This window comes from Ammospiza caudacuta, chromosome 4 (assembly GCF_027887145.1).
Source record: "Ammospiza caudacuta isolate bAmmCau1 chromosome 4, bAmmCau1.pri, whole genome shotgun sequence".
NCBI lineage: Eukaryota > Metazoa > Chordata > Aves > Passeriformes > Passerellidae > Ammospiza > Ammospiza caudacuta.
In genome coordinates, this window is record NC_080596.1 from 55453863 (window position 1) to 55473539 (window position 19677).

At 40.4% G+C, this 19677-nt stretch overlaps 2 protein-coding genes across 5 annotated transcripts in view; one reads left to right on the top strand and one right to left on the bottom strand.

Annotated features, from left to right (window-relative positions):
• Positions 1 to 4646: 4646 nt before the first annotated feature.
• Positions 4647 to 9951, top strand: LOC131556758 (toll-like receptor 6). The gene is made up of 2 exons (XM_058803600.1): positions 4647 to 4882; positions 6766 to 9951. The coding sequence occupies exon 2, from the start codon at positions 6856 to 6858 to the stop codon at positions 9259 to 9261; it is 2406 nt and encodes an 801-aa protein (XP_058659583.1). The 5' UTR covers positions 4647 to 4882; positions 6766 to 6855; the 3' UTR covers positions 9262 to 9951.
• A 3334-nt stretch (positions 9952 to 13285) lies between these two features.
• KLF3 (KLF transcription factor 3) overlaps positions 13286 to 19677 on the bottom strand; it is a 28514-nt gene continuing 22122 nt past the window's right edge. For all 4 annotated transcript variants that reach the window (XM_058803853.1, XM_058803852.1, XM_058803854.1 and 1 more), the window contains exons 6-7: positions 18417 to 18577; positions 13286 to 17248 (exon numbers count right to left, since the gene is read on the bottom strand). In XM_058803853.1, coding sequence (XP_058659836.1) covers positions 17067 to 17248; positions 18417 to 18577 — 343 coding nt within the window. In that variant the 3' untranslated portion in view covers positions 13286 to 17066. The remainder of the gene's footprint in view (positions 17249 to 18416; positions 18578 to 19677) is intronic.

Genomic DNA, 19677 nt, shown 5'->3' on the forward strand with positions numbered 1-19677 from the left:
CACAGAAGTTTGTGAACTTTGAACTTGCCAAAACCAAGAATTGAGCAAGGAAGAAAAGTTTTGGGGTTTTTTTTCTTAAAGAAAAAAAAGCTGAGGTACTTCAGTTTTTAGCTTGGGATTACAGCAAGGGAGAAGCACAGAGCTCTAAGACCATGGGTCTCGTACCATGGTCCTGGTACCGTTTTGATCTGAGAGATACCTTGACCAGAGGGGGTGGGAGGGCATCTGCAGTAACAGAGCTGCCATCATATCGTCTATGTTTTGAGAAACTCCTGACATGTCTAAATTATGCTTTTCCCCACCTAGCTTTCTACTTTTTGTCTTCTCATTCATATATCTTACTTTATGTTTATTATTAAAAGAATCTGTCCTTTTCTGCTGAAACAGTATCTCTTGTAGCATGGCTATGACTTCTGGCCAGAAAGTCAATAACCAGTCAAAGCCTGAAAAAATTTCCTAGGTCTTGAGACAGAAGGTAATTTAATGGTTTATTCACTGAGTTAGAAACACAAACTACATTTACAATATTTGCTTTTCCTTTACAGAAACATAGCAGCCCCCTCTCTCTGTACTTATACTGTTTTAGCTTGAAGAAAGCATCGCTGGGCTCAGGCAAACTTTCACAACTGCTGAAGATGATGACAGCAAACTTCCTCTTTGCCCCAACAAGGGAAGTTTGTTTGAAATACCAGAGCTAGATGACCATCAAGCAGGAAGTTTCCCTTCAAAAATGTTTTTCAACATTTATATGAGAGAAAAAAGGGGTTGTTATGATAAAATCCTCATGTAGTATAGGATGTCTACATTTTATCTTATTTCTGTCTTCCATTACTAGCAAAAGGTTTTCATTTTGATGCTTCTTTTTGCCTGAGGTTTAAGCAGGCTGAGATTTGACCTGAAGCCTTGAAATGTGAGTGACTGTTTATGACCTGTAGAAGAAAGGTCAAAGTTAACACCTTTAGCTCTCTCATCCCACTTTCCCTCAAAATCAATATAGCACACCTGTTATCAAATTGCAGACATTTCATTCAGAACTGTGGAAATAAATGTTTTCTCTGCTTCCTCCTTCCCCTCCCACTGCTGCTTCAGTGTAAAAACTGAAGATGATCAGACAGCTTGTTTTGCCTATCCCTTTCTCACAACCATGGACAGCTGAATTATGTGGTACCTTGCTTGAAAATGTTATTCAAAAGCCTCAGAGTTTAAGGCCAGGAGTTTTAGTAACTCTTGAAACCTCTGTGATACAATTAACATCCCCTTGTGTGCAACCTTTAGAACTCATCTGGCTTCTTCTGTTGGCTGGAAGACAGAGGAACACTCTGAAAGTCAGAGTTTCCAAGAAACCTTCCTGTTGCTCATGTGGGAGCCATAGCCATTACCAGAAATGAAGGAGTGGAAGGTTTTAACAAGGCAAGCAAGGTTTGTTTGCCACTTTGGAAAGAACCTGCAACTATGTGACTCAGGGAATGTAGCTGATGTTATGATAAGCAGAAGTATATAATTACAGTTCTATGGTATTACAGTTTCTGGATTCCAAAATCCTTGAGTGAATAAATTGGAAAGGGTGGCTTTTAATGAGCATGGGCATCAATTAAAACTTATACTTTGGAGCCAGAAGCCCACATACTATTATCTTTTTTTTTCCCATATGTGCCAAATAATTGATTAAACAGCTAAACGTGGAATGAATTATTAGAGCTAATTTCTCTGATTCCACAAGAGAGAATGAGTTTCTCAAGTGTTATTAGAATATTTCAAACAATTATCTCAGTCTCTGTCATACTCTCAACTCTTTCTATAAAACCAGCTTTAATCCATGAAGAAATTTTTCCGTGTTCATGGAAAACTTGTCTCACAGCACGTGAACCAGTTTATCTGCAGAGTTTGGAAAGGGCCTGACCTGTTCTGTGCAGCCTGGTGATGTGTGCCTGCATTTGGTACTGCGCTGAAATGTATAACTGCTGCTGCACTCCAGTTATCAGGAAAAGGGAGTGTGTAAATGTGTTCTGATATCAGATACTGTATCAGAGCAGATTCCTGGCATTTAATTAGTCACCTTGGTGACTAGCAGGAATGCTATTTTTGCATACATAAAAATATCAACATACAAAACTGATAACATGGGAGTTAAACACCCTCTGAAACATAAAAAATGTGCAGAATGAAATTCAAGAGTAAAAGCGGAAATGTTTTTCTGTGTATTTAAGTGTGTATAGTATAAAGGAAACTGGCAGACAGGCAGACTTGACATAGTGTGAGTTGCCTGCTGAGAGCTCAGCTCTTCTTTAGCTTTAGAAATGTTACAAAACATCTTCACTAGCTGTAAAGAGGTAGAGGAAGGAAAGGCACCCAGGGGAAAATAATGGGACTCTGGGAGATTCTGCTGAGAGGAAGGTTCAAAACCTCTCTGAAACCCATGTTTTTACTCAAGGCTTTGGTTAGTCTGTTTTCTCTTGGAAATATTTGCTGAGATTGACTATAATGCTCATTTGTAGTCACTGTTTGGTCAAGAGAAAACAGTATTTATAATCAATAAATGAGAAAATTGTGTGTTCTGCAAGGTGGCTCTGGGTTACCAGTTTGATTTCCACAGCTTTGATCCTTGTGTCTATTTATACCAAAGCAAAATTGGCTTGAGATGTGATGCAGTATCCACCCACTTTGACTTGTGGTGGAATTTAGCCTTTTTTTTTCACCAACTTGACATACAGGTGACAATGACAATTACAGTTAAAATCCTTGATGTGACCAAACACCAACGTTGCAAACCTTTAATTATTGTATTAACTTGTCATGAGTGCTTCGATGAGTTCATCTGCTGTGACTGTGCTTTAACCCTATGTCTTGCACAGGTTAAGTTCCCTTCTGCAGTTCTTGTCAGAGAGATTCTTCAGTCTTTTGGCATGGTGCTGGTCCTGAATAACTTTTCATACCTCGCCAAGGGTTCTGGTTCCTCTCTGGGTAAATAATGATGATATACAGGCAGAAATGTGAAAGGTCTTTTTGGGAAGACTGATGCAAAAACTGCAAAAAACCCATCCGTTTAAAATTCAGAAATGGAACAAGGTATCTGCATGAACATGTGTGAGCTGACTATGGAAAAGATGGTATGTAGCTGGTACATTTCGAGATGCATGAACAGAAATACATTGCTTTTAGGTTTTGCCTGTCATGCAAAATGACTGAATCAGTAAACTGAAACCAGCCCCAGACAAGACTTTGGTGAATTGGTTAGTAAAAATAAATTATGCAAGGTTCCAAATGGTTTAACAGAGGTATTCAGGAGTATGAGTTTTATTTTAACTATCTGCAAATTTTTCTTTTGAGCAAACTGTTTATTTGAATGTGTTTTAAAGCTTCATAAACAAAGGTGATAAGAAAATTAAACATACTACAACTAAAAGGCGGTTTTAATAGTTGTGTGTGCACTACAGTCAATTCTGATGAAAGCAGATGGTGTATTTGATTTTATCCATGCAGCAAATTTTTTTCTAGGAATTATGTTCAAAGTAAAGTTGCCACTGTTTCAGCTAATTGTGATATCATTGTTCAGTCAACAAGTGCCTTACTCTATTCAGTATCATGGATTAATGCCTACCAATAGAAGTGTCTCTTTTAACTTGGAGTCTAGATGGTGTTAGCTGGCCAACACTCTTGCTGCTTTATTGAGAAGCATTCATGATCCCTGGTCTTATCCTGGGTCACAGATGCTGATTGTCTCCCAGGCTCATGTCCCTGTTCACAATATTAGCTGAATGGCTGCTTTCTTGGATTCCTTCTGTGGGTGCAACAGCGTGGTCAGACAGCGAGCAAATGGGTTTCATTTTCTCACAGTGGACTTCTGAGACTTTTTAGGGAGTCATAGAAACGATGATAACTTGTTAGTATAAACAACCTGCAGGTGGTGTTTTTCTACTCTGTTTTGCTGTTCTTCTCAAGGAGTGTTTATGAGAATGATGTTTTTGTTAGCTAGCCAATCAAGTAGAATGTGTCAAATCTGTCTATAAAAGAGAGGATTTTTCGTATTAAATGCACTCCTCCTGCCTTCAAGTGAATTTGTGTCATTTCTGGCTCAACGGTGACATCCAGACTGCCCTATATTGTGTCGTACTCTTTGTGGCTTCATTACAGCTGTCTTGTCATAGGGAATATTCCCTGTTAATTTTTATAATTTTTTGGAGGAAGCCACGATGTGAGGTATCCTTGATAACCATTCTAGTGTAAAGATGATTGGCCTGTAAAGGTTTTTAACTGTGCCAGTTTGCCCCTGTTACTAGCTTTGGAGATATAAACTTCTGTCATCCTTCAGTGGATTACACTAATTACTCTCCTTGATGAGTAAAAAATTTTGGTAGGGTAGAGCACTGCAAGAGATGTTGATATGAACAAAAGTTGGCAGTGAGGGTTCTGCTTCCTCTTGTGTGCAAAGAGGAGATACAGTTGATGGATTTCTAGAACATCTGTGTAACATCAGAAGCAGAAGCACTTGAAATTAGAAATGCAGAATTAATTGAACAGTCTTGCCAAGGGAAATATTATATACTACAGATAAGTTTATTTCCTCCTAAAGCAGCTGGTTATGTAAATATTACAGGAGTAAATGTATTTTTAGTCTGAACTGTTAAAAGTTTCCTTTCATTGTGCTCTTAATACCCACATTGTAAGGAGGTTTCATTAATTCTTAGAATTGTATATCTTGTTTAAAAAAAGACCTGTCTTTCTGCTTCCTGAGGTAGGAAATTATTGAGGAATTAGCATCTCATGTGAGATTCCCCATCCTGAAGATTACATATGTTTGAAATTCTATTTTGAGGCTGCTAACCAAGTATGCAGAGGACTTTTGCTGGTTCTTCAGCTTGAAGATGAATTCCATGCACAAAAGGTGGGTTATATTTGCTTCATTATTTATAATAATTTTGTCTTTGATATATGTATATCTTGGACTTCATCAAATCTCAGGCGCTGGTGTTTCTTTGATGTTGGAAGATACTGTTGCATTTTGAAGTTTCAGTGAAAACACTCATCTGAATTTCAGCAAAGAGGAAAGGGAGAAAGATAATTTGGTATGGGAGTTTTAGTTCTCAGCCAACTCTAATTTAATACCATTCTGAAACAGCATTGGAGGGGTAACTCTTGATCTTTATTATTGCTTTTCTAGATATATTTGCTTTTCCCTTTGACTGTGGCACTCTGCAGGGCTATAGAGTGTAGCTTGTCCCTTGCTGCAGTATCTAGCATAGCATGTACAGTAAATTAAAACTCATTTGGCACTGGAACACGTACAGAGAATATATTTCTGGTTTTTCCTCCCTTCAGAACATTTCTTGCTTTATTACTGACATCCCTTTTGCCCAGGAGGAAGTTCCTCCAGGTAGTTCTAGATCAAAGTTTGTTTGATTCAAGAGTTTGATTGTTTATCAGCCTGGGCTCTGAAGCACAGAACCAACTGCACTTTGGAGGAGCTGGGTCAGATTTCCTTTTCTTGTTTTTGTCTTGCAATTGATACTCTACTTTGACCAACCATCCCAGCTTCACTTCTTTTGTGTCCTCAGATACTCTAGCACAACTTTCTGAAGGCATAATTTGACCTCTCTTTGGCATTCAATAGAGGTAGAAATACTTTAGTGATTTATTCTTTTAATGCTTTTGGTGATGTTTATTGCATGTATTTTTGCTTTACTTAATTAAGAAAAAAATTGATTAAGCCTTATATGAAACTTGGATGGGAGGGGTTGAGTTTTGACTAACCATCAGTTAGTCAAATTATTAGGGAATAGCACATGTTATAACCTAGAACTGAAAAAAAAGGGTTTTTTGTTTTTATTTAACAAAAGATTGCACAGGGACAGATTTTTAAAACTTTGGGGTTTTAGATCTTTTTAACAGAAAAAAATCAGAACAGAAAATAAAATCGGGGATGTTTGTCTCCTCAAACTGTTTATGAGTTGTTTATACTTCACGCAGTTGCTGTTCCCAGGGCTTTTTCCCCTTCTTCACCATGTTATCCCAGAGGCACTACTAAGGTTGTGGATGAGCTTGGCCTTGGATCCAGCTGCTACTGGCTCTGTGGAGCACAGAGGAAGCCTTTGGCAGCTTCCCACAGAAACCAGACCTGTATTCCCCTGCTACCAAAACCTTGCCATGCAAACGCAATAAAATGGACTGTATAATTCCTCAGAATTCTTGGCTTATTGGAAAAATGGACTCATGTCTTTGTGCTATAGCAAGGACAAAGCTGATAATCTGACTCTGAGAGGGTGCATGGCAATGTCCAGGTCTTTGGGGTATGAAGAATATCCTTTGAGTGAAGAGATTGTTTTTGCACCAGTTCCTGTGAGGATAGTTTTATTGGAGTTTTGTCCTCAAATTTGTGTGAACCTGGGATGTACAGAAACAGCAGATGGATGTTCTCCTTTATTTTGATGTTTGCTCTCCTTTATTTTTCTTCTCATAAATGTATTGGTGTTGGTTTGTACCAGGTCTGTATTTTTTTATGATTGTTAAGAAATTTGTATTTTTTAACATCTATGTGTTTGTAACATACCAGTGGCATTCTGCCCACTATAAGAGAATTAATTTATATTTGACTGAGTCAATATTAGAGTTAAAGAATGGGAGTGAGGATGATTGGTAAGAACTGAAAACAGGAGTATGTAAGAATATTTTTTTATTACATAGATTTTATACTGAAGTTTATTTTCACAATAAAAAAGCAACTTCAACCATTCAACAGCTTCATTAAATTTAATGTATTTTTTTCCATAGGGCTGGACTCATCAGTGGGACATATTGAACAGAAAACAAAGATATGCTTCTGTGTTTCTGTAAAAAACCAAGATAAAGCTGGATAGCATAATGAGATACCTCACAAATATCTATGTCTTAACTTGTGCCTTTACATTCACACTATGGAATAATATTCAGCCAACTGTAGAAGATGAATTTATTGCAAATTATTCAAGCAGTTTGCTAACTAATGTTCCAAAAACCATTCCAGTCTGTACTCAAGTATTAGATTTATCACATAATAGGATCTCTGGACTTAGTATCTCAGAATTTATTCATCTTTCTGACCTTCAAGTATTAAATCTTTCTCATAATCTAATAACAGTCCTTGACTTTAGTGTCTTCATTTTTAATGAAAATTTAGAATACTTAGATTTATCTCATAATAACATTTCAAAAGTTTCCTGTCTAACTCTTGCATCTCTTAGACATTTAGATCTGTCTTTCAATAAGTTTACTGCCCTGCCCATCTGTCAGGAATTTGGGAACATGTTTCATTTGGAGTACCTTGGATTAAGTGCTACGATGGTACAAACGTCAGACTTCAGGTATATCAAACATTTGCAGCTGCACACTGTCTTCCTGAACTTGGGAAACTTTTCACTGTATGAGCCTCAGAGTCTGACAGTCTTGACTACAAGGAACCTCCACATTGCTTTTGCAGCAAACCAAAACTTCATTTTTTCCCTCCTGTATGATGGAATGTGCACTTCAGAAAACTTAAAAATAGTTAACTTAAGATATACCTTGAGTTACAAAGATTTCCCCTCTCCATCTTTAATGCTTCTGAAGAAGATCAAGACAACAACTCTCACACTTGAGGCTGTGGATTTACAATGGGCTATCATCCTGCAAATTTTCATGCTTATTTGGTGTTCACCAGTGGAACATTTGACTGTGAGAAATTTGACTTTTAGGGGACCACTGGAGGAGCTGACTGAATATGCATTTCAACCCTTATTAAGCTCTGTGGAACAATTAATCTCTTTGGATGGCTCCATGAAAGCATTAACTTTGGAGCATGTTCGTAATAAGGTTTATTATTTCAACCAGGAGATTCTATACAGACAGTTTTCAGAGATGAATATCGCCAATTTGACAATAGCCGATGCATATATGCCACACATGCTTTGCCCCAATAGAACAAGCTCATTTCAGTACTTAAATTTTTCTCACAATGCCCTGACGGATGAGTTGTTCCAGAATTGCGGCACTCTCGCGGACCTTAAATTACTTATTTTGCAGAAGAATAAATTTGAGAGCCTTCGCAAAGTAAGCTTCATGACGAGCCGTATGAAATCCCTGACATACCTGGACATGAGCAACAACCTGCTGCGCCACGATGGAGCTGGCGTGCAGTGCCAGTGGGCCGAGTCTCTGGCAGAGCTGGACCTGTCCTCCAATCAGTTGGTGGATGCTGTGTTTGAGTGCTTGCCAGCCAACATCCAAAAACTCAGCCTACAAAACAATCACATCAGCAATGTCCCCAGCAGGGTGGTGGAGCTGAAATCCTTGGAGGAGCTGAACCTGGCATCGAACAGGCTGGCCGACCTGCCGGGCTGCGGCGGCTTCACATCCCTGCAGTTCCTGAACGTGGAGATGAATTCGATCCTCACCCCGTCTGCTGACTTCTTCCAGAGCTGCCCGAGGGTCAGGGAGCTGCAGGCCGGGCACAACCCGTTCCAGTGTTCCTGTGAGCTGCAAGCCTTTATCCAGCTGGAGAGGCGCTCCGGGGGGAAGCTGTTTGGCTGGCCGGCGGCCTACGTGTGCGAGTACCCAGAGGGCTTGCGAGGGACGGAGCTCAAGGACTTCCACCTGAGCCCGCTGGCTTGCAACACGACGCTGCTGCTGGTGACAGCTCTGCTGCTGACACTGCTGCTGGTGGCTGCGGTGGCCTTCCTGTGCATCTACCTGGATGTGCCGTGGTACGTGCGGATGACGTGGCAGTGGACGCAGACGAAGCGCAGAGCTTGGCACAACCCCCCCGCAGATCAGGAGGCCATTCTGCAATTCCACGCGTTCATTTCCTACAGCGAGCGCGATTCGCTGTGGGTGAAGAACGAGCTGATCCCAAACCTGGAGAGGGGGGAGGGCAGCGTGCAACTGTGCCAGCACGAGAGAAACTTTATCCCCGGCAAGAGCATTGTGGAGAACATCATTAACTGCATTGAGAAGAGCTACAGGTCCATCTTTGTGTTGTCTCCCAACTTTGTGCAGAGTGAGTGGTGCCACTATGAGCTGTACTTTGCCCATCACAAGTTATTCAGTGAGAATTCCAACAGCTTAATCCTCATTTTACTGGAGCCCATCCCTCCGTACCTTATCCCTGCCAGGTATCACAAGCTGAAAGCTCTCATGGCAAAGCGCACCTACATGGAGTGGCCGAAGGAGAGGAGCAAGCGCGCCCTATTCTGGGCCAACCTCAGGGCAGCCATTAGCATTAACCTGCCAATATCCAGTGAAGCAAATGAGTAGGAGAGTGATGTTACACCTACTAGTAATGTAAGTGTGTGAATAACTTGACTTATTTTCATTAAACTCAGTTAATTTTTTTTTCTGTTTTCTTACAATATTCCCAGTATGTTGTGAAATGTGGCACATATAGAAATTGCTATTGCTTATTCAAGCCATCCAGGTAGCCAGAAGTCCTCTGTTGTTGCCCATCATCAACAAAGAGAATGCTAGATTGACCTTATTTTCAGGTTGCAGTTATTTTTTACTTTTCCCATTGAAAGCTATATTTGAAAGTAATAAGAAGATTGGTTTGTTTTGTGTATTCAGGATGCCAAGGCATACATTTAATCTTTGTTCTGACGTGAATGTTGTGAGATTAAGATTGTAAGGATCTGCTTTCTTGGCTTTCATTAAATAACGCAAAGAAGAAAAGTCTTGTTTGAATCGCATCCAGTACATTGGTACAGTAGGTGTTAAGAGTACAGTATCCACACCCTTTTAGCCTGTTTTCCGTTCCTGGAACTCTTTCCTTTCATCACAGAGGCTTTCTTGGGTATGTGCTGAAAAGTTGAATCCATTAATTCTTATTTGATGTTCTTCTTCCTTTGCTGTATTAAAAATTACCAATTGCCTAGAGATAGATACCTGCCAAGTCATGAGTTCATAGAATTTGCTATTCACTGTCTTCAAATTCACAGTTAATACCTGTAGTTATTTTTTTTTTATAGTACTGTAAATTGCAGCTTTCTGCTATCAAGCTATATATACTGGATTGCATGTTTTTTCTCTTTCCTAGTACTTGGAAACTTGATGTTTGGAGGTGAAGCACTTTTATCTCCAAGCTTCCACTGAACTCTGTTACCTTGCTCATTTAATGAGCAGGTGCTGAGGGTCATCACACAGGTGAAAAAAAGAGTCATTTTCCCTAGGAAATAACTTCTCTGCTAAAATCTTACTGATTAAACTAATGGTGTTTGTTAGTAGGAGACATCTAGTAACTTGCTGTGCTTGGATTCAAGAGTCTAATAAACATCTAATTCTTCATGTGTTTTTAAATTTCATGTGTCATTTCAACGGCGATGTGGAGTTGTGCCATTGTACTTACAGCTTAGTGGAAATGCAAAGTCCTGAGATCACAACTGTGGGCAGCACAGGAGGTGATCAAACTGGTAAGAGTTCCCTAACACTCACTGAGGTGGCTCACCAAGCACTCACCAGGTGTGCTAGCTAGATGAAACGGTAAAATTGAAGCTGTGGGAGAGCTTCCTGGTGTCCTGCTGGCACCCACCTACCAGTTCAGGTTAACTGGGTGGGATTGCAGTAGGATGCCAGATGCCTGGCTCCTGAGCTTTTGAAAGAAGAGCTCAAAATCCCTACTAAATCTTAATTGTCACTCAGTTATTTCCACACTGATTAAATTTGTATCTCTTCAATTTAGAGGAGGATGTTGTGGGGGACCATGTCAAAGCCTTACCCAGAAATCAAGATTTAGTAGGGATTAGGGATGCTGGTGGATGAGAGGCTGGACATGACCCAGCCATGGGCACTCACAGCCCAGAGAGCCAAAGGTGTCCTGGGCTGCATCCAGAGCCCCGTGGGCAGCAGGGCAGGGAGGGGATTCTGCCCCTCTGCTCTGCTCTGCTCTGGTGAGACCCCACCTGCAGGGCTGCAGCCAGCTCTGGGGCCACAGCACAGGAAGGACATGGACCTGTTGGAGTGAGTCCAGAGGAGGCCCCAAAGATGATCAAAAGGGCAGAACACCTCTTCTGTTGGGACAGACTGAGAGAGCTGGAGTTGTTCAGCCTGGAGAAGAGAAGGCTCCATGGAGATCTCATTGAGGCTTTTCAGTTGTTAAATAGGGCTTATAGGAAAGATGGGAATAGACTTTTCAGCAGGATCTGTTGTGGTAAGGCAAGGGGTACTGGTTATAAACTAAAAGAGAGCTGATTTAGGTTGGATATAAGCACTAATTTTTTATAATGAGGGTGGTGAAACACTGGAAGAGATGGCCCAAAGAAGTTGTGGATGTTGCATCCCTGGAAACATTGAAGGTCAAGTTGGGAAGGGCTCTGAGTGATCTATCTGGTTGAAGATGTCCCTGCTCATTGCATGGAGTTGGACTAGATGACCTTTAGAAGTCCCTTCCAACCCAAACTATTTTGTGATTCTATGATTTTACAACTTTACAATTTTACCTCTCTAGAACTTCTTGACACTTTCAAGTGGGGAATGCTATAAAGAAATCCTGTGACCCTTCTTCCTGAAAGCCTTCTGCCCCTCCCAGGCATTACAGCCTAGCGTGAGTAGCAGTCACACTTAGTGCTAGTGGGCTAAAAGACACTTAGTCTATCCTGTTTACTGGACAAGAAAAGAGGAAGTAAAATGTCTTAATTCAGGCTTTCTGGTCTCTGTAAATTTAATGCATCAGCAAACTGGGGGTTTATGTCCTGAATAATGTACAGACTGGACTGTGGAGGAGTCCCCTCACCTTTAAGACTGTTCTGAAATGTAAGTTTTAGGTGGATGTGAAAGAAATAGTTTCTCAAGTCTGCCATATATATTGTTTTGGAATATTAATGCTATAAGAGCTCTTTATACTCTGTCCTTCCCACCTCACAGATCTTTCATGCAGATGCCAAATATTTTGGTTTTGTATATACCATACACTACAGCTTCTTAAAATACACTACTGAGTTCCTTTGATAAAGCACACTCATTTTGCCATGGTTTGGTCTGTTGGTTGGTTTTCTTTTTTAAGTAAGCATTTGACAGTATTTCTCATCAAGCAACATTGTGTTGGCTTAGTTAGTGTTCAGCCAGGCCAGAGTTTTAATTGTAAAGGATACATTTAAAGCATTTTTATCACTAAAAATCGCAGTAAAGACACAGAGATCAGTTTTAAATCCTTGAGCAGATTTCTGTGTATGACAGGATTGAGCTCAGTGATAGCAAATAAGACAGAGGAAACAGCTTAATTTCTCAAGTACGAGAAAATGAATATTATCTTAAATTACAATCTCATGAACTTCAATTGTGCCTTTTTCTCAGACTAAGAGGGACACCCAGTGGCCGATGAAATTATCACTGCTTCCTGAAAGTGATCAGTCTAGAACGTATGCAATGCTTTTTGACTCACTGGAAAACAGAGATGAATCTCATCAGCCAGCAGCTGGAGTAGCCCCTTCCAGCTCGGGAGGGCAGATCAGGACGAGCTCTGCCCGTGGCAGCTGCCACGCTGGTCAGTGGCCGTGACTGTCCCTGCCATTGGTCCCTCTGCCTGAATCCTAGAAATCAACACCACAATAATGAGCTGTGTCTGGCTTTGCAATGTGCAGGAGGCCAAGAAATACAAGCAAGTAATTTACTCATTTTCTGATTGCTGTTTGCAGGCTTTTATTTTTGTGCCTCATTTCTGCTGTACCTGCTTTCCCTTCTGTACATCACCATGGCTTGGCACAGGTGCTCACCAGGCTGATCTGCAGGATCCCAGGCAGAGAGAGACCAACATCCTGATGCAAATACTCCAGCAGAAACGGGAAGTGTTCTGTCACTGTTATCTCAGCACAGCCTGCAGGTGTGTCTGGAGGTGTGCAGGACTCGTGGTGATGTGTCAGCAGCCTCTGGCACCCTGCTCTGGGAGAGGCTGTGGGGAGCAGGCCCAGTCAGTCCTCCTGTGAGTGATTAAAAAAGGCAAACTCACGTGTTTGGTGCTCCACACCTGCCTATGGGCTAATTAGAATGCCCTAATTAGAATGACCTAATTAGAGGTGAGTAAAACACTTTTATGAGCTTGCCACTGAGTGTGCTGCAGGACACAGCTCCTCCAGCACAAGTTCCTTGTACTGTGCCCTGGGCCCTGTGTGGGGCAGGCACACAGGGGAGGTGGCAGAAGGGCCACCCAAACACCCAGAGCCACTGGGGTCCCCCCCAGGTTGCCTCTGACCCCAGCACAGCATCACTGCTCTTTGTCATTCAGCATGTGACAACATGACCACAAACAACATTCTGAATGTTTTATTAACAAGTATAGTACATATGTACTGTGCACTAAATATACTAAATATACTAAATATAGTATGAGGACTGTACAGTACAAATTTTTTATGTTCACAGTTTGACATGACAAAATGTCATTACTGACTTCCCATTGGACTACCAAAGTAGAAACAGTGAAAGTACATTAAACATTCACATCTTTAGTAAGAAAAGATTACCAAAATGTCTCCATATTTGCAAGTTATAGTAATGCACGCTAGAAACCTTTAATTAGCCATTTTGTCTTATTAGCTTATAAAATATATTACATTTTATTTTAAAAATTCTGCATAGTTTATAGAAGTATCAAAGTAAATAAAAGTCCTTGCTCTATTTGCAGGTGAGAGATGCTAAGCAAAAAGATTATTTTGACCCTCTAAAGTACATTAAGTGCTAATATCTGTAAAATATAATGAAAAATGGTCTAGCCCTCTTAAGAGATGTAAAATGCTTTGTAAATTTTTTGGAAGGATTTGTATTCATCATGTTGCTAACATTGGCAGAGACAACATATTTGAACAAGATGTGGCATTAGAAGTATCACTGCAGAATGCCATGTGTACATTTAAATAAACCCCACACATTCATACCTGCTTAGTTTCTTGCAATTGTACTACAAACTAGTAATTTATTATAATCAAATAGCTTAAACAGACACATTTTAGTGAAACAGTATTACCTGTTACACACTGCACGGTGCAATACTGTTACAGAGAAAGTGGGGGGGGGGGGGGGGGGTTTAAATATACTCATTCTCCAGGATTAGGATTTTGTCTAAACTGGCTTTTCTTTAGGGCATAGATGGAATGACTGGTTTTGCAAAGTGTTTAATTGAGTACATTTCAAAGTTGCAAGGTATCCTTCAAATCAAAGTTTGCTAAAATTACACAATGAGCTGGTTAAGATGTGAATTCACATTCAGCTAGAAGTGTATTTGTTTGTGACCTTTTAGACATCCCACAAAGACACCACAGACACAACCGAAAAATCCTATAAGGAAAGCATTATCATGTAATAATCTCAAATACTTATATTTAATCTTGAAATTTCAGTTGTCCTAATTCACAAGACACATGGATGAAATTTGAAAGTTCTGCTCAATCTCCACTATATTAGACCCCATCATTAGTGTAGAAATACTTTCAGGAAAAAGGTACATAAGCTAATGAATTAACACGGCAAATAACCCAGACTAAATCATCTGAAGTAACTCTTAGTTACAAAAAAGTTCTGCTTTCAAGGTACTGATTTAAAAAATATTTAAAAACATACTAATGAAAACATTTTATGTAAACCTCAAAAGAGAAACAGAGCATTAGAAAGAAATATTCCTTAAACATCCTGAATTTTATAAATTTGCATTTTTAAGGTAGAAATGGGACCAGTTGCCATTAAGGTGCTTATTTTCTAGTATCTGTTTTGCCCCTCATCAACAGAACAGAGAATTGTTTTCATCCCAGGGTACTCAATGTCTGTAGACTTGTGACTGATGCCACAGGGCTCCCTCCACACAACCTCCCAGCCAGTGACGGGCCTGGAGTCACAAAATTGCCAATAAAACCAAGAGCAAATTCTGCTACCAAAAAAATGAAAAGTAGGAAGTCCACATTCTGGAACAGTTGCTCATTAATATCAGTCTCTTTCCCACAAGTTTCTCAATGTCACTAACAATCTGCCCTACCAAGAAAGAAAAAAGGCCAATTCATGTGCCGGGTGTTTCAGCGCCACACGTGAGCAGATGAGGGAGAGCTGTAGGACACGAGATGCAGCCCTGCCGAGGTGGTGAGGATGTGTGGAGCTGGAACAGAGCAATTGCTGTCAGAGCATTTTTCTACGGGAAGTACAAACCTCTCCTTCTCTAATTCCACAGGCATGTGGATGTCAGCAGAACAGCTGAAGTCCTATCACCAAATAAAGGCTCCTTGCACTCACACTCTTGCATCTCCAAGACTGTTTGGCATTGGGCTCCATTGCTTATAGAAGCACAGCCCACCTGCTCCACAAGCTCAAACTTCCCACCTGCAGATGGACACTCCACGTGTCTCCTGCAGGGTTCTACCGAACTCTTCCTCCCCCCACACCTCCATTGTTCACTGGGTTTTTCCAAAAGAAAGGAAAAGCTGACTTCAGTATGTTTAACGTACAGGGAATGGTGGTTACCTTACATAAGGCAAGGAAGGGGAATGTGCTTGTGCGTGTGTGTAGAGAAATACATCCTGTTTCCTTGCAGTGCCACAGTCTGCCAGCCAGAAACCTTCCTTTCAGAGGATCCAAGACAGGAACATTTCTAGGGGCAACTGCAGGTTGCTTGAATTCAGTTTCTTTTAGCTATGTAGTTCTGTTTGCTAATGGGCATGGTTTTAATGCAATAGACACATCCATAGGGAAGCTGTTGTACCTTCCATGGAGAGACTACCAGAGTCACAAACCAGAACTGGATGATTTGGTATGTGCTTTTATCCAAAACAGATACATGACTCAATTTATCATCAGAAGTACTTCATATCTGATGCCATCTTGTCATAAAAATATTGTGGATCAATAATTTTAAATACTGTAGTGTATTACAGTGGTACTCACACAGTACAGTTCAGAGCATTTTTGCCTTAATGATTGCTATTTTCTGAAGTACAGCAAGGACAAAAAAATTATTTAGAAGAAATGCAGGGGCATGATTGCAGGGGGATAATCTATATCCCTGAAATGAGGTGCAGTAGGTGTCCATGAATGTCATTTAATGCCAAATCACAGGCGAGTACCACAGACTCACAGAATCATAGAATATGCTGAGTTGGAAGGGACTCATCAGGATCATCAAGTCCAACTCCCGGCCCTGCAGAGGACACCCCAAAAGTTACACCATGTGCCTGAGAGCATTGTCCAGATGCTTAACTCAGACAGGCTTGGTGCTGTGACCACTTCCCTGGGAAGCCTGTTCAGTGCCCAACCACCCTCTGGGTGAAGAATTTCCTGATGGTAAACCCCTGACTCAGCTTCAAGCTGTTCCATCCATACACTTGCACAGAAACCAGACATACAGAGTCACACAAAGTCTTCCTTTAACAAATCCACTGGGGCCTTATGCAAGAAAAACAAGGATATATACTACACTATTATACAGATGACAGATGGCATTGGTTTAGATGCACAGTATTGTGTACGGACCAATTCCTGCCCATTTTTCTTCTTGACTGGGGTAAATGATACTATGACTCAATCCTTCTGTAAAGCAATTACACTGTTTAGATTTATTTCCTCAGTATTACTCACTGTTTGGGCAGAGGGGATTTCTAAATCAGGTGTCTTCCTAAAACTGTTGTATGAACCACACTGCAGAAATCAACACAGCTGGTAAAGTCCATTCATTGCATTGTTGAGCATAAAATGAGAGTGTATCCCTTACGGGGCACATAAATAATAGTCTCTGGCAAGGACTAGCATTTCGGATATTCAATAACATTTACTATTTTATCAGTATATGCTGGGTTGATTATATGAAGAAACCAACAAAAGCTGTTAGTTTAAAAATTCCCTTATTCACAAATGAAATACAATAAACATACTGAATGCAGAAAGGGTTTGCTTAGCATCCCCAGAAGAAAAAAAAGAAGTGTTCACATTCTTAAGGTCTGACCCGTGGCAAGGACATAGAAGGGTTAGATAACATCTGTTACTGACCATACGTAAGCTTTTAATGGTATAAACTCAGAGATCCAGACCAGCTGAATCCAAATTAAAATGGATGTGTAAAAAACAAAAAAAGTGTGGCAGGAGTCAGGGAGAGAAGACATTCAGACTAGCATGTGGCGTTTCCTGTGAAGAGCGAGATGGTCCGAGCGAGAAAAGCTGCGGTCACAGTCTGGACACTGGAAGGGTTTGATTCCCGTGTGCTTGCGGAAATGCCGCGTCAGTTCATCAGAACGAGCAAACTTCCACGTGCACCCCTCCCAAGTGCATTTGTACGGTTTTTCTCCTGGAAAAGGAAACACAGAAGTGAGGATTTAAGATGTGAACACATCGGTTCTGATCACATTAAGTTCACACATAAATCTGATAGATTCATTCTACTGCCTTGCCAAATTTCAGTAAGTACTTCAATGCTTACTCAAAAAGCCTCCAAACAGCTCAAAGCTGAAGAGCACTCTGTGCTAGAAACCGTGTAGTCAAAGTTAACTGACCAAAAATTGCTACCTGCCACAACTTATTTTTTTGTTGTCTCTCTATTCCTCTCTCTGCCATATTAGCACTTGTTTTATATTATGACACCCATAAGGATGAAGGTTTAAGCATTTCTTCAAATATTTTCAAAATCAAGATCTCATTTTCTAGCTTGCTGGGGGAAAGGACTGTGCTACCATAAAGCACAACAGGCAGAAATCTTGTGATTTCTAAAATTTACTGCAGTGTAAATGACTGGCATCATGGTTGCAAGTACCTCAACTTAAACTCTTTCTCTATCATTACTAATGTCATCCTCCTCCTTTAACACCTCTGTATTGCTCAACAGGTAAATGGCTGGCTTGATGCACAACAGAGATGAACTGGGCTCCATTTTTCCTAAAAGAGGTACCCTTGTAAAAACCTTGGATGTATATATAGTCATTCAGCATGCAAAGATGAACATTTCTGTGGAGAGCAAAGATGGGGATATGTTTACTGAATACTCATTCAGATAAAAAGCATCACTGCACCAGTGGTTAGCATCTCCACAGAGCAGATGTGTTTGCATTTGGCACACTGTCCAAACTTCTGCAAACAGGCTACTCCCATAGAAATTACAGTCAAATTTAACAGTGATGTCATAGGTGAGCCAGAGCAATTTGAACTGATTTGGTGTTTGCAGGGTGTGCAGATTGAGTAAACTGCAAGCAACTGGACACAAAATGAGTGAAGAGCCAGTGAATGTAACACACATCAGCATGCACTCTGAACCTGTTCTGGCTTACAGTCTCTTGTTGTAGGTTTTTCCTACTACATCCTCTGTCTTCTCAGCCTATAATTATTTTCACAACAATGCCAGATCTACCTTCTGTCATTTTGTTATTTACACCTGAGGTCACCTGGCCATTAGCAGAAGTAAAAAGCTCAGCCTACTATTTTACCACAGACTTGATGAAAGAGAAGCACAGCTATGCTCTGACCTGTATGGGTTCTTCGGTGAGCTTTCAGGTGGGAGCTTTTAGTGTAGACCTTGTTGCAGCCTTCATAATCACATCGATGTATTCTGCGTTTTCGTTGTGTGTCTGGGGATTCCACAGGTAAAGGTCTCTTTCCTGGCTGAACTATAACTGAAGGGTGATTCCTGCAAAGTTAAATTAATGTTAAAATCAAAAACATTTAGCACAGCAAACCTCAGCTAATATGATTCATAACAGAGCCTTTTATTCACTACCACTCTGTCTCTTGGCAGAAAGAACAACATTACATGCATGTCGAAAAATTCAATAGGGTTTAGCAAATTTTGTGTATTTTAGCAGTAATATTTTTAAATGTTTACTCACTTTGTGGCATGATGTAGCCATTTTTACTACTTCCTAGCTCGTTTTTAAAACTTTCAGAGGAAAAACCCCATTCAACTTTGTGTTTTTCAGTCAAACCCAATTTCTTAACCCTGAGTGAACTTTTCTTGCATTTGTTCACTACTTTTTCCCCTTCAAATACAACTAATTTGATTGTAATTGGAAACAGCTATTCCATATTATTAAAGAAATTGTATCTTTAGGGTTTCAAAGCAGAACTCAATCTTTATTGTTCCAGCCACTCCTTTAGAATGTAATTAAGAATTTCCTGTTTGGTGCTGGCAGCAGGGTGCGGCCTCCCTGTACCACTGACGTCAATTCCTAAAAGTAGAGCTTAGCCCGTGTGGCACACCCACAGGATGTCTGAAGTTGTCCCTCCACCTTCTTAAACATAATTTTTCACTTTAGAAGCCCACAGGTACAGTGCAGGTAAGACATATATGAACTAAATGTGGACTTCTGCTGTAAACAAACCCATAAATGTTCACGTGTGCGAAAACATACAGGCTTCTTAAAAGTAGTCTTTGACTGTTGAATGACACCCCTACTGTAGAACTGAGGACAACCTAGATTCTTTCTTCCACATCAATCTTAAAAAACTCATTTTGTCAAAAAAGTACGTGTAGATTATAATGTGCAGATATTAGCATTCCTTGTTGCAAAGCCAGCTCCCCCATGCAACAGAAAGGAACCTTCTAGAAACTCCTGTCTTTTCTAAGTTAATGTATTTCACATGTTTTTACCAATCAACTCATGTTTTGTAATACTGGGTTCTATTGGTTACTTACTCTAAGTTCCTTGAGGGTCTAATTTTCAGAAACACTGAATTCCTACTTCCCTCAGCAAAATAAAGGGCATGTGCTGAAGACAGAGAATCCTGTGC

Excerpts from the sequence above, each read along its gene's own strand:
- LOC131556758 (XM_058803600.1), top strand. The coding sequence starts at position 6,856 with ATGAGATACCTCACAAATATCTATGTCTTAACTTGTGCCTTTACATTC.